This window comes from Cynoglossus semilaevis, chromosome 12 (genome assembly GCF_000523025.1).
Source record: "Cynoglossus semilaevis isolate Cse_v1.0 chromosome 12, Cse_v1.0, whole genome shotgun sequence".
In the NCBI taxonomy this organism is placed as follows: domain Eukaryota; kingdom Metazoa; phylum Chordata; class Actinopteri; order Pleuronectiformes; family Cynoglossidae; genus Cynoglossus; species Cynoglossus semilaevis.
Genome location: NC_024318.1, coordinates 9,753,741 through 9,767,072, shown reverse-complemented (window position 1 = coordinate 9,767,072; position 13,332 = coordinate 9,753,741). Strand labels below are relative to the sequence as shown.

The window sequence follows — 13,332 nt, the reverse complement described above, 5'->3', positions numbered from 1 at the left end:
AATATAGTCTCGTTCTGTTTCGCAATTAAAAACATATTGATCAGAAAACTAAATATATATCTTTTAAAGCACTAGAAGGTATAAATACAAATGATTATGAATATAAATATTTCTGGGTTCTCACCTGACTGAAAAACATAGCGAGATAATCCTTGCATAAGTTCAGCTGGCCAGGTTGGTGGTGCCGTCTCTCCCACCTCTCGCTTGAGTCTAAAGGTTAGCTCAAAACCGAACCCACTGGGTCCATCAGAACCTGTAAATCTGACACACGCACACAGTTGTTTGTTAAATCTACTGTTTGTGGTTGCATGAGTTCCTACAAATATTAAACATATCTTGTAATTGTTATGAAAAAAGTAATGTAAATGTAATTAATACAAAAATAAATACTAACTCATGAACCCGGTTGTCCCCATATAGATCACTCAGTCCAAAGCTGACATAGTGCCAATGCTCCTGGACGTCCTGACTTGGACAGCCCATGTTCCTATACATACTGATGTAGTCCAGTGGATCTGGTCCCCCTAACCTGTGAGTAACAAGAGAATAAACACATTAATCATGACAAATTAGCATGAGGTGCTAGATAGGCAGATAGACAAAGTAACAGCGTGACATTTTACCCTAGCGGCCAGCACTGTGCAAGACAACTAAAATATATACTTAAAGACCAAACTGTCGTTCTATACAAAAGTATAAAATATTGGACTGGTACTAAAATAAATTCAAGGATGACTCAAATCGGAGTAATGCACAGGTTAGCATTTAATTAATCAACTAATCGTGGAAGCACAATCAGGACAGTGATGTAGCTTGAATATGGGGATTAGAAAGGTCTTCAAGAAAAATCATTGTATATTAATAACAGTATTTGTGAAAATTATCATTATCCTTTAGACGTAGGCGATTCTGATTTTGTCACCTTACTTAGTAAGTTAGTTTATGTATTATGTGGTCTGTTTCATGGCATTAACGAAAACTAATATATACAGTCATTACAAACAACAAAATCCATCACAAACTTTGCCCAAACAACAAAACTTGTGTTGGGAGGCTCTTGCACAGTACTGTAAGTGGACTGGTAAGAAAGAGCAGCTCCAAAACCTGCAGTGAGATCGGTTTAAACTCCTGGGTTTACGTGAAGAAGCGTTAGCTTGGAAGCTAAGCTAAGCAGCTAAACTTTTACACTGTTGCTGCCCACTGTCTGTGAGCACCGATGTGTAGGAGAAGCAACAATAGGACACAGAAGACCTACCAGTATTTAACAATGGCTGTTACTTGAAGCGGGTTAGCCTGCTCGGGATAAAGTCGCCGGCATTCCCCGTAAATAGCCTGCAACCCGGGAGGAAACAGCGGCACCAGCCCGTGGGCTTGAGCACCACTGCTAGGCCGTACCTCATCCATGCCACGGTCTTAAACAGAATTAAGTTTGCCTTATTAAACGACTCGGTGGCAAAATATCCTTGTATGAGGCTTCGATTTAATTAAAAAATACAATTAAAACACAAAGACATTCTAGTAGCAGATCTGTCCAAAAGTAAACAGTTCTAACTTCGAACGCTGTTCTACTGTGGCCCAGCCTGTTGCTCATCCTTTACACAAAATAAGCCACTATTGGCTGAAAGGATGCACTGACGCGACGTCACTGAACGATAGCCAATATTAACCAATGAAAATAAAGGTTACTTTTTGTCTGCATATGTAGTTTATTCTAATTGGTCAACACTTTGTCAATCAAACAGTAGGTGACACTTTGATCTCCGGTTCTTACGAGGTGGTTAAGGGGCCACAGAGCAAATGGACCTTCAAAGAAAAAACTCTTGTAATCAGTGAAAAGAATGATTCAGTTTTTTTGTTACTAACGATAACACCTATTGAGTTTTGAATGAACTATGTCAATAATAGATCATTAGGTTTGTTATTTTAGGTTTTAAAGGCTAAACGGTGTGTAATTATGAAATATTCAGTTACTGCAGTTATATTTCCAAGACTTTTTAGATGTACACTCCTGTGCCACTCCCCACATAAATAAATTAATTTTCTTTTTTTTCATGCTATATAGTTTAGATTTTTTTTTTCATGTTATATAGTTTAGATGTTAAACGTTACCCCCTTAGTTTTCATTTTCTGGCATGTTGTCATTTGGGTTACTTAACAAGGGTTTTCCTGTATCCCACATTAATTCAAAAGAAATTAATTTTAAAAAAGTATTTTTTTAAAAAGTATTCATGACTGTATCCCACATTAATTCAAAAGAAATGTCAGATTCTTTTATTAAGTATTCACGGAGAGAGAATGGAAAATAACTTCAATTAGAGGACACTCATGAAGGGTAAAAAAAATGCTGTCAAGGTAGTTTATAATATTACTTCCTTGATAGGACAGATAAAAGCATTGGTATTTTAAATATTTCTTTTTAACAATTAATTTAAGGTTTGGTTTTATTTTTTCAGTTTGGGCCTCTACATTAATTTGTGTGCAGCGCACCACTGACTTAGGGTCAGCTTTAACCCAGTACTCCTGTATCAGTATGTTTGATTTGAATTAAATTTGATCATGTTGGTTTTGTTTAAGTGTCTGTTAATATGATCAAATAAAGTTGCATTGTGGCAAAAAAACAAACAAAACAGAGGCAGATTATTAAATTTACATAATTTTATTATCACCATACAACACATTAATGAACATTGGTACCCTGTAGAGTCATTCAGACACTGATTGATTTAGACCAACAACAGTAGCTCACTCAAACATTAATATGTCCTCAATAAAATATATGTCGTGGTCACGACTTTCAACCTCCGGTTTGAAGAAATCCCTGTAGCTGTAAACAGTACCACGGCAAAAGAACTGAGCCCATAGATGACACCTGGAGATGCCACCATCTATGGAATTCAGTTCTCATGGTGTAATACTTTTCAGAACGTGGTCCACCAAATCATCCTGATCTTTGAATGGCTTAATCCCTTAAATGCAACTCGTGCTTTCGCGCAGCTCCTTATCTTGATGTAGGGGAGTGAGTCAGAGCAAGCAAAATGAATTTACAGACAAAGGTTGTGATATATGTGATGTGTAACATATTAGGCCATATACTGACGTGTCCATCCCTTTTCTTAGTAAGTGATGACATCATTAGCCCTGTTGCTTCCCTCCAAAGATTGAGCAAGAGGTTTAATCTCTAACTGACATTGCACACAAAAAAGCATAAAATAATGCTAGCAAACTGGCTAATTTAAATACACATTGGTTTTTAATTAAAGCAAAACCAATGTTAGAAAAATTATGACGCTGTTGTGGCAAGTGGATAAAATAATACAGGAGATTGGGATATTATTTGACAACACAAGTGTTCCTGGAAGAGCAGGACAGCCACTGAAATTAAATGAAACTGCCCACTGTAATATTAGTGAAATACATAATAATAACAACAATAATAATTATAGTATTAGTGTTTTTAATTAGTAAACACATTCTAAGACTGAAAAAAAAACAAAGAATCAAAGAAACACTACCAGCACCACAGGATCTACTGCAAATTAATACAAAAAAAAAAAAAAAAAATCCCCCAGTCCAGGCTTGTTTGGACAATGACATTCACCAGTAAGACATTTCCTGGACGTTATCTTAGTGACTGTGACTCATTAAACTAAACGAACGTCATACGTGCATTATGGCACATTGAACATTCTGAGGGGAGACATACCTCATTGTTTGCAGAAAACTCCAGTCTTTCCGGTATTTAGACGAGAAAACAATCAATATCTACATTGACTCTTCATTAATAGGAAATCCACAGTGAGGACATGAACCCTGACTTAGAGCCTGTATTTAAATAAACAGCCCTGTTCAAACAGCAAACTGGTAGAGCTGTGATAAAACAATGTACACATTAAAAAATACCTTGTGAAGAAACAGAAGCTTTTAAAGTTACAGATCTGTGGCATGTGAAAATAAAAGATGTATAAAATCTTCGTTGTAGAAATGTTTGAGTTTTTCTTCTTTACCTACCAAAGGATTTTCCCTCCCAGATACTGGATTAATAGGTTCTACACCTGACTCCAGAATGCCTGCCTGGACAGCAGGGCCAATCATAGAAACACCTCAGCAGTCCCATCACCAGCAGAGGAATCACCAGCAGTGGAATCACCAGCAGAGGAATCACCAGCGTGTCTCTCCAAGTTGAATGGATGTACCTTGAAACATCTCTCGCTGCTCACCCGTATGTTCTACTGGCTCTCTCATGTCCTTCCAAGTGCCAAGAAAGGATACTGCACACTGTCTGACATTCAGAGCAGGACCTTAAATACCACCACCTTTCACATCACCCATCAGCCACTCTCTGTCTTTCTCTCCTCCCTCCCTTCCTCCCTCCCTCCCTTCTGTTTTTCAAACGCTCCCTCTGTACGGTAAGCCAGAGTGTCACTTCCCAGTAAGAAGGAAACTGTGGGAGTGAGCACACACCCCCTCAGAGTGAATCAACGCATAATAGTTTCTGAGGAAAACCATTTCACCGGCCCTGCCCCCTCTTCCCATAAAGTAAGCAGGGGAAAGGCTGTGTCTACTCGCAGAACTAGGAATTCCCCCACAGGCCACGAACAGCTGTCGAGATGAGAGTGAATGACGAGGCAGTCTCACTGGAACACTGCCGGCAGAGCACACGCAAACAGAAACTACGCGTTCATTGTTCTGTATGCGAGAATCTTTAATATGATAAATACTACAGAATGTATGCATACAATGTGATCAGAAAATGTGTCTTGACACAGGCTGCAACATGTGGCGACATGTTGGTGCTGCTGACATTACTTCCCTAGAAAACTTTCTTCTTATTTTTAATCCATTTACATCATGGGTTTGTTTAGGTTGGGAGTGATTCATGCGAACTGTCATGAAGCTGATGTCATTACACAGGTCAGGTGTGATAAGACAGTTTAATCAAACACTGATTCACAAAAATAACTCACAGGTCATAGTCCGGTTAAAGAGTGTGACAGGAGTGGCCCAGAAGGGTTCAACCCTGCTTTTAAACAATTCAGTAAATAGTAATGATCAAACCAGTAGTGTTCACTGGTTGTGTAAAACTCTGCTGGTTTCCTCATTCTTTATTCAGTCTACCTAAATACGAGAAACAGTACTAGAAATTGTATACAGTATACTTCCTCAAAAAAACCCAGTCAGAATAACTAACTGGTTTCCTTTAAAAGGAGGTGAAAAGGTTTTTTTTTACTTGGCTGAGGTTATTGTCAAACAGTCCAGTGAAGAATAAAACAAAACCTGATTTCTTATCTCGAGTGATTTGGGCCTGAATAATTTATGACAATTTAATCCTAGATTACAATATCCATTATTTGGCTTTGCACACACACAACACCATCCTCACATTCAACTAAAAATGTCAGAGTATATTGTTTAGGGGTGGCGCTTTGGCCCAGAGACAATGTCTGTCATTGGTGTGGAACCCACGGGTTCACTTCCTGGGCAAGATCGAATCCTGGTTAGGGCGGTTGGGACTCACCACCTGCAGGAAGGTTCAGGGGGGTTGGTACGGTGCAGTGTGATTTGGGTGGTGACTGCTGCCCCCGCAACCCGGTAACGGAAAAGTGGATGAAAATGGATGGATGGATATTGTTTTGGGATCAGATCAGGTGTAGTTGGAATCAAAACTACATATAAAGCCTCATCCAGTCAACAGCCAGACGGGGTTGTAATACATTTATCTTTCAACACCAGAAACACCCAGAATGATACTGCGAAACTACTGAGTTCCTAGTTTTCAAAACCCATGTCATTAGACAGTCACACTTGAAGAGGTGGAATAAATAATTTCAGTTTCACAGACACACAGCTGCTCTAAGTTCCCTCACGTTGCTGTTGTGCAGCGACTGTAGAGACCACTTTCAAACGGCATCCTTGGGCTGCAGGGATAAGTTGCAATTGACATTTTGCGCTAGACTTCAGAAACAAGCCTGGCTTTCATGCTGCTGTTTGAACACTGGGGAAATGCACTCACAAAGGTCACTGAGCCCATTTCCCTTCCTTCCTCAGTGTGTATCTGAGGACCTGTGGCCACCCCTTTTCAGCAGCACTGCAATTAGAGGAAGACCCATTCACACGTCTATAAAGAAAGTCAAAGAGGTGCATATGACCAACAACAAAGAGGAAATGAGAAAATGAAAAAAATTACCAATTTTTTATTGAAGATATCACTGTCATTGAAAAGTAATGTCACTGAAAACATTTTTTATTCATGACAAAAATCATTTTAATATTTGTTTTGGTTGAAGACCCTCTGATAGACATGAGTTAAGTGTCTTTTGGCTTTAGAAAACGTAGAATTACTACATGTCTCTGGAGTCCTTCGTCCCCATCCCATACATGCTGGACAGAGAAAATACCCCTTTGTTCCACGTAGGTCTCAAACAAGTGCAGTCCACCGCCAACCCCAAAGTAGTGGGACTTGGTGGCGAGGTAGACGAGTCCTTCTGGTGCCAGCAGTTTGTGGAGTGTCTCATGGAGGGCAGGGTAGTAGGCTGTGTTGTAAATTGTCTCCGAGGTTAATATTATGTCATATCTGATTGGTGGGTCTGAACTTAGAACCAATGGTAGAAATGTGCTCCAGTCACCAGAAAAAAAGCGGCACTTTGTGAGTAATGGGTTTTGGGACAGGTCGTTGGCTCTTTTCTTTGGTGGGGGGCTCTCTGATTTTTCCTCACATTTGTCTGTTGACGTTTTGGTCGTGCCGTCTTCCTCCTGTTTTTTCCCCTTTCCCGTCCCTTTTTTTCTCTCAACTTCACTCTCTTCGTCATCATCATCTTGAAGGTTTAGAATTACATTTGGAACAGTGAGCTCTTCAATAACAGTACTGTTATAATCTTGGAAATGGACGTTGCTGGCTCTTCTCTTGAGTGCCAGTATCCCCAGAAGTCCAGAACCGCAGCCCAAATCTAAGACCGTCTTTCCTTCAAAGGTCTCCCCGTCTCTGTCGATGAGCTCTAAAAGGTCATAAGTGCACTCCCACACTTTCAGTCCTCCTTCGTACACACCGGAGATGAGATCAGACCTCTGCTCTGCTGTGCGAGAAAGAATTTTTTCATCATCTTCTCTTTCTGAGGAGGTCTTCTCAAAAACAGTCTCGTTGAGGAACTGAAGAGGAGGAAGAGTTCCAATAGTTACAGTTTCAGTGACAGCATCCAGCAGAAGGAACTGTAGGTCAGGTACTGGAAGGTACTCTTTGGCTTCTTTTACCGGCTCTGATGGTGTTGTATTGACTTGCTTCTAAAAAAAAAGAAGTGTGGATGATGAACTGAAAACGCAGGAGTTTCCCAGGTTAAGCAAGCAACATACCTAGACAGCACTTTTGAATAGGCCATTAAACATATGTTATTATCTGTTCACCTTTAGTTGCACTGTCTGCTGCCTGTGTTCTCTTCCTTTTGTTTTTGTCCTTTTGAAAGTGATTGGATTTTTTGGGGGAATGTTTTATGGTCTAAAATAAACCAGGTGTCAGTAATTGAACTCAAACAGAGGAACAGCTGCCAATACAATTTAAATAACATGAAAAAAACTATTGGTGGGGAAACCCTGTGATGTTGTCAGAATGAAACTTTTAAGCTCAGAATGCTGAAAAACTGAGAGACAATCCAAGACGACAACTAGGCACAATTTGAGTTTTGATTTATCATAACTGGAGGGCTATAATGCCTAGTTACCACGTGTCAACTGACTAAAACAACAAACAAACCACTTGGTCTTGAAACATATATTCAGTTTTATTTTTAATTTTTTTTAATTTTTAAAAAACCTCTCTAATACCAGGTACTGATACAGGAGTTGATGAACTCCCACAATCCTCTGATAAAAATCTGTCACGCAGACTGACTCACAACCACGAAGCACCGACTAGTTGCTCAAACTGTTCCTGTAACTATACTTGACCAGACCACGGGATTTCTTTTCTGCTTGACATATTTTTAACGCCTAAATGCAGTAAATGACGTGACGTTTGATTGACACAATCTGTTTTCAGGGGAAATGTATCACATATTACCAACGTGACCTTAGTGCTGTGGTGTCAAAAGTTGTGACTGAAGATTCAATATTATTTTGACCAAGTCTGAATGATTGACAACCAGTAGCCGGTCTTAAGAAACGTTTCTGCAAGTCCACACTTAATGACCTATTGAGTCTCACACGTAGCGAGTTGTACTGTCGAACAGTTTGGGTTTCTTATAAAATAATATAACAATGAACTTACGTTACTTACAGATGTTGCAGCATTATCTTTTTTTTCGTTGTGCCCTTCCTTTTCACGGGTGAAGTCAGGGTTTACAATTTGCTTTGGGACATCGAAATTAAAACTAAAGGACATGGTATGAGACCGGTAAATATTTAAACCAGAATGTTGCTAATATCGTGTGCCGCAATCCCACATGGCAGAGTGCGCAGCAAAAATTCGCAGAAAAACTACAAATCCCACAGTTCTGGGGGCAAACATGACCGGTCTTGGATATCCAAGTGTATTTTAATAAAGTTGAATAAACCGTAAAAGCATGATTAAATACACAAATCTAAGAGACGTGTAGCATAGCAAAATATTTGGCACATTAATGCAGACGGATCTATGTTTGACACTTTTCCTGACTCAAAGTACCACAATGCATTAGGCGCTGACGAGACGCATGCGTACTGACTGATTGGATCAGGATTCAGATCTGTCAAGGAATATTCTAAATCCTGCTCTTCCTTTCCTTGAATGTGGAACTAAAAACAACTTTTTCGGCAATGTCGAAGGGAGGTCTTTCTCCAACAGCTGCGTTGCCTTTATAGTACAGTAAGTAGCTCTAAAATAAACGTATTATATTTTAAAACATGTCAAATATACGAGCAGCATCGCAGTGGGGCAGGTATCCAAACAATGGCTTGCAAACAACACGGATTTGGCGACGTTTAGGATTTCAGATGTTATTATGTATGTTATGTTTAACTTGTAAATAAAAATGTGCATTTTTATTGGGATGTAAGTTGAGTGTTGGGTAAAAATGAATATCAACCGATTTTTACTGATGCTTTTTTGAGTACACACACACACACACACCTTAAAATATGAAGAGTAAATCACCCTTTTCCATGGAGGTAACCGTATGGGAGAAGTTTTAATTTGTCAAATGAAGTAAATACCATGTATGTTTTGTTGATAACTGAATGCTACCGCTGCCAATCTTCTCCTGCATGCTTAAATGTAAAATGAGAGTTGATTACATAGACCCTCTGCATTAGATGGTAAACCTAAGTAGATCCTTAAATGTGTCAGTCTATAATTATGTGGAGGTTAATTTTTTTTTTTTGCCTAATTAAAAAAACCTGCAAGGCGATGCCCTTTACCTACAGGTAGCTACCAACCGTTTAACCTCCACCCTGACCCCACCCTGCTCTTGCTCACCCTGCCAAGAATGCTGCTGGACAGGATTGTGGTTCCCTTCAGACATTTGGCATAAACCTGAGTCAGGTTACTTCCTAGACATAGTTGTAGAAGAACCTTCTGAAAATAATTATCAGCTGGCAGAGAATGTTGTTTTCAGGAAATGAAATAAAATATCTTATAGAATTGTCTGTTCTGGAATAGTAGGAAATATCCAGGGTAAGTTTTCTTCCCTTGTGCATTGGATAAAAGATAGAATTAATGAGTTTTATTTGAAGGTAAATTGCTTTCTAGTTAATGTTATATTAACCTGAACTTTATTAACTAATAAACACAGCTCTATTTTCTGGCCACACAGTTGACTATCTGAAGTAAGCCTCACATTGTAGTTGCAGGCCAAGTCTACCATTAAAAATCAATCTGTGTGCCACAGAGCCATGGAGTACAAAAATAATTCCGACATTAATATGGTTTTGTTGCAGTGGGTTATGCTTTACAGGTGCAGGATGCGTTTGGGTCCTGGCTCTGCCTTCCACCTGCTGCGCTGTGTACAGTTACGGTCATGTTCCAGAAAAGGACGAAACAGGTTGCCTTTGTGGGTCAGAGAACTGTGGGCCTATACAAGGCTACTGATGCAGTCGCTGTGTTTTAACTCCCTCACTGACTCAGATGTGGTTTTTGACTCAGTCTTCGAACCAGTATTTTGGACTGTGGATTATATCACCCGTTGGTTTGGGATGGTGAGTTTGTGTACGTTTTGAACAAATTGAGCAAAAGGATGTTTTTTTTCTTAAATAATCTTCTGTGGCTGTGCTTTTCTGGCAGGTCTTTGTTTGTCTGGTGGTTATACTAACCAGCTCCATCATGGTGATTGCCTATGTAGTCCTACTGCCGCTGGTCCTCAACACATACACACCGTTATGGATTCTTTGGCATCTTTGTTATGGAAATTGGATCATAGTAATGATTAGCTTTCATTACTATAAAGCTGCAAAGACTTTACCTGGGGGTCCTCCAAAAGTAAAAGAGCAACACAACTTTTCCGCTTTTCATCACATGTGATTATTATGTTTACTATTAACATTTCCTGATGCAGTGCTAAATGTCTTATTTATCCAGGAAAAAAATGACTCTCCATTTGTGTCCATCTGCAAAAAATGTATCATGCCCAAACCAGCGAGAACACACCACTGTGGCATCTGTAACAGGTAAATAATTTTTCTTCTATTTAGGATGAAACGGACAATGTTGCAGCATTTTTGAAAAAAAATATTTTTCTTTGCAGATGCATTCTGAAAATGGACCATCATTGTCGTATCCTTTGGGTTGGACTTAAATTCTATCATAAGAAAAATCAAGTCACAGCGAAGAAATTCTTCTTTTCCTTAATGTTACCATTCTAGCATGGCTAAATAATTGTGTGGGCCATTTTAATCACCGCTATTTTTTCTCCTACTGCCTTTTCATGACCTTGGGCTGCTTTTACTGCACCATCAGTGGCAGAAACTTGTTTTTGGATGCATACAACGCACATGAGGTGAGACTTTCCAGATTATTGAAATACCTTTAACCTGATTTTGTCTGCAAGGCTACTTGCTCTATTGGTCTTTGAATTATTTCATGTTAGGCTTCTTCTGTTTCTGAATGGTGTCTTCTTTCATGGTGGTTGACTGTGTTTTACCGTTACTGGAGGTTTAACCCGTGGTGGTTCTCTGTGGGTTCTTCTATTAGCGCTTGAAGCATTTGGATATGGACAAGCCAGGGGTAGCAATAACAGGGAACTTGGGACTTCTTGTAGGGCTGCTGTCTGCTGCGCAGGTACATTGTTGATCCACAGAACAATTCTATAATATTGTATTAGTTTACCTAGTAGTATATTGTTAATTTCTTCTAATTTTTTTGAAGACAAATGGGGACACCTCTGCACCAGTCTATACCTTAAAGGACAAGATGATTAACAAGAGCATCATCTACATGTGGGTCCTTACCAGGTAAAATATGCAAGTGTAAAATATTCCACATATTTTTTGGGTATCTTTGTGCTAACTTTAACTAACTGAACTGTGATATCCCTTGACGTGTAATCACTTGGTTATTCATGGGCTGGTTTAGCTGTTATTGCTACATTAAAGCTAAGAAATTAAGGAGCTTCTACAAGGAGTTGCGTACAATGAACTGATAATAAAGTGTCTGGGGTTAAAATGCATTTTTATTTAAATATTGCTTTAGTTGAAAAACACCAGTAAGAAATAGAAAGAACACAAGTGTTTTTTAAACAGTTCCAAGGCAAATCCAACTATTACATTTGATTAACATAGAAATTAAATTGACAACCGGAGGAGTTAGTTGGTGCCCACTTTGACACTGAAAAAAATGTGCTGTTTTTTGTTTTCTCAGCACAGTTGGAGTCGCCATGGGAGCTCTAACAATATGGCACGGCCTTCTCATATCTAAAGGTGAAACTAGTATAGAGAGACATATCAACAAGAAGGAAGCAAAGCGGATGACAAAGCAAGGAAAGGTAGGATAGTGTGATGACTGCATAAAATATATTAAAAAAAGGTTTTTAATTTAAAATAACATCTAATTTATTTTTTACATCCGTGACAGATTTACAAAAACCCCTTCAACTATGGCAAGCTAAATAACTGGAAAGTTTTTCTGGGTGTGGAGAAGAAAAGGTGTGTTTTCCTGGGTTTTGATGGGGATTTTCTTTTAATGTTTCCTGGTTTTATTGTTAATGATTTTGGGATTTTAATTTTTTTTTAAACAATGAGTATTATCTTTTGTTCCTAGTCACTGGGTGACGCGAGTTCTCCTTCCTTCTGGACATCCTCCATACGGTGACGGGATGACGTGGGACTTTTTTCCATTCAAACAGGACTTGATACCTGTATGATGAATGTCGATCTCCAATACCTCAAAATTGCTGCAACATTGTCTGTTACATATATTTTTCCACAGTTTAAATGCCACAAGTTTGATGTGGGAGCTTGAAGAGTTCTGTTAGGCGAATGGATGTGGAATTTCTCACGTCCAGTTGACTAACAGAACTCTTCAACCTTGACTATGACCCGGATGACTGAGAATCTTGTGTTTCCACACAAGTTTGATGTACAGAGTAACATCGCTTGATTTCAAATTTGTGTCCAGACCACATTCGTGTTAAGTGAACAACATCTTTAGTTACAAAAACCATGCTCTCTTGTTGTCACTGTAGAAATTTAAATTTAGAATGTTATTTAAAACTGACATTTCTGTAGGAAAATGGAAAAAAAAGAAGCTCATAATATAAATAATTTCATTTTCCTCTATCATTTGCTAGCCAGTCCAATATTATCATTTGATTCAAACCCTCGAGGAGAAAATAAGCTTCATGACAATTTGCTATTTATGTGTTTTTGTACTTGGTAAGTTAATTAAATTGGTTTAATATGATTGTATTTATTTTGTCATTAATTGAATTGTACTACAGGCATGGTCACCAATTTATTTATATCACAAAGTACTGTTTTTATTTTATTAGCAGATTAGACATCTGCTCACATATCTGTGTTAATGTCCTTTGGTTTGGACACTGGAATTATGATGCAAAAACACACAAGCAAATTATAGAACATACAAGAAAACTGATAGTGGTCCTGGTGGAGAACGAGATTGAAATTAAGGGATAAAAAGATCTGGGCCACAATAAATCCTTTTGAATTCCATTAATTGTTCAGTTAAATTGATTGTAAATAGCTATATGTTTTTCTTTTGATCAAGACTGGCCATAAACTTGCCACCACTGGAATATTTTATGAATTAATATCAAATTTTGGTTACCATAGCAGATTTCCAATCACTAAAAGCTTCTTTCAAACAAATTTAATTACGTCAAATTGGCTTTTATGCTTTTTGGCTAACAGCAATTT

General features: G+C 38.5%; 3 protein-coding genes across 10 annotated transcripts in view; 1 reads left to right on the top strand and 2 right to left on the bottom strand.

Annotated features, from left to right (window-relative positions):
- Nucleotides 1-1,621, bottom strand: part of sufu (suppressor of fused homolog (Drosophila)) — a 6,594-nt gene extending 4,973 nt beyond the window's left edge. The window contains exons 1-3 of one of the 2 annotated variants that reach the window (XM_008321978.3): nucleotides 1,256-1,621; nucleotides 395-529; nucleotides 125-261 (exon numbers count right to left, since the gene is read on the bottom strand). In XM_008321978.3, the coding sequence (XP_008320200.1) occupies nucleotides 125-261; nucleotides 395-529; nucleotides 1,256-1,404 (421 nt within the window). In that variant the 5' untranslated portion in view covers nucleotides 1,405-1,621. The remainder of the gene's footprint in view (nucleotides 1-124; nucleotides 262-394; nucleotides 530-1,255) is intronic. The other variant, XM_008321977.3, reaches the window with a different exon arrangement.
- The window catches only part of zdhhc16a (zDHHC palmitoyltransferase 16a), a 14,775-nt gene extending 1,914 nt beyond the window's left edge, over nucleotides 1-12,861 (top strand). The window contains exons 1-11 of one of the 4 annotated variants that reach the window (XM_008321970.3): nucleotides 8,690-8,830; nucleotides 9,901-10,158; nucleotides 10,244-10,438; nucleotides 10,538-10,626; nucleotides 10,704-10,732; nucleotides 10,822-10,955; nucleotides 11,150-11,236; nucleotides 11,324-11,409; nucleotides 11,816-11,939; nucleotides 12,029-12,099; nucleotides 12,215-12,861. In XM_008321970.3, coding sequence (XP_008320192.1) covers nucleotides 9,907-10,158; nucleotides 10,244-10,438; nucleotides 10,538-10,626; nucleotides 10,704-10,732; nucleotides 10,822-10,955; nucleotides 11,150-11,236; nucleotides 11,324-11,409; nucleotides 11,816-11,939; nucleotides 12,029-12,099; nucleotides 12,215-12,317 — 1,170 coding nt within the window. In that variant the 5' untranslated portion in view covers nucleotides 8,690-8,830; nucleotides 9,901-9,906 and the 3' untranslated portion in view covers nucleotides 12,318-12,861. Of the gene's footprint in view, nucleotides 1-8,689; nucleotides 10,159-10,243; nucleotides 10,439-10,537; nucleotides 10,627-10,703; nucleotides 10,733-10,821; nucleotides 10,956-11,149; nucleotides 11,237-11,323; nucleotides 11,410-11,815; nucleotides 11,940-12,028; nucleotides 12,100-12,214 lie in introns of those variants that run through there. The other 3 variants (XM_025060526.1, XM_025060525.1, XR_003051227.1) reach the window with 3 other exon arrangements.
- On the bottom strand, nucleotides 6,177-8,627 carry mettl18 (methyltransferase 18, RPL3 N3-histidine). 4 transcript variants are annotated; one of them, XM_008321972.2, is made up of 2 exons: nucleotides 8,255-8,627; nucleotides 6,177-7,275 (listed from the first exon to the last, which is right to left on the bottom strand). In XM_008321972.2, exons 1-2 carry the CDS (start codon nucleotides 8,366-8,368, stop codon nucleotides 6,304-6,306), a joined length of 1,086 nt encoding a protein of 361 aa, XP_008320194.1. In that variant the 5' UTR covers nucleotides 8,369-8,627; the 3' UTR covers nucleotides 6,177-6,303. The 4 variants fall into 4 exon arrangements, with proteins under 4 accessions (XP_008320194.1, XP_008320195.1, XP_008320196.1 ...); XM_008321973.2 differs by having other exon boundaries at nucleotides 6,177-7,272; XM_008321974.2 differs by having other exon boundaries at nucleotides 8,264-8,627.
- Nucleotides 12,862-13,332: the final 471 nt, after the last annotated feature.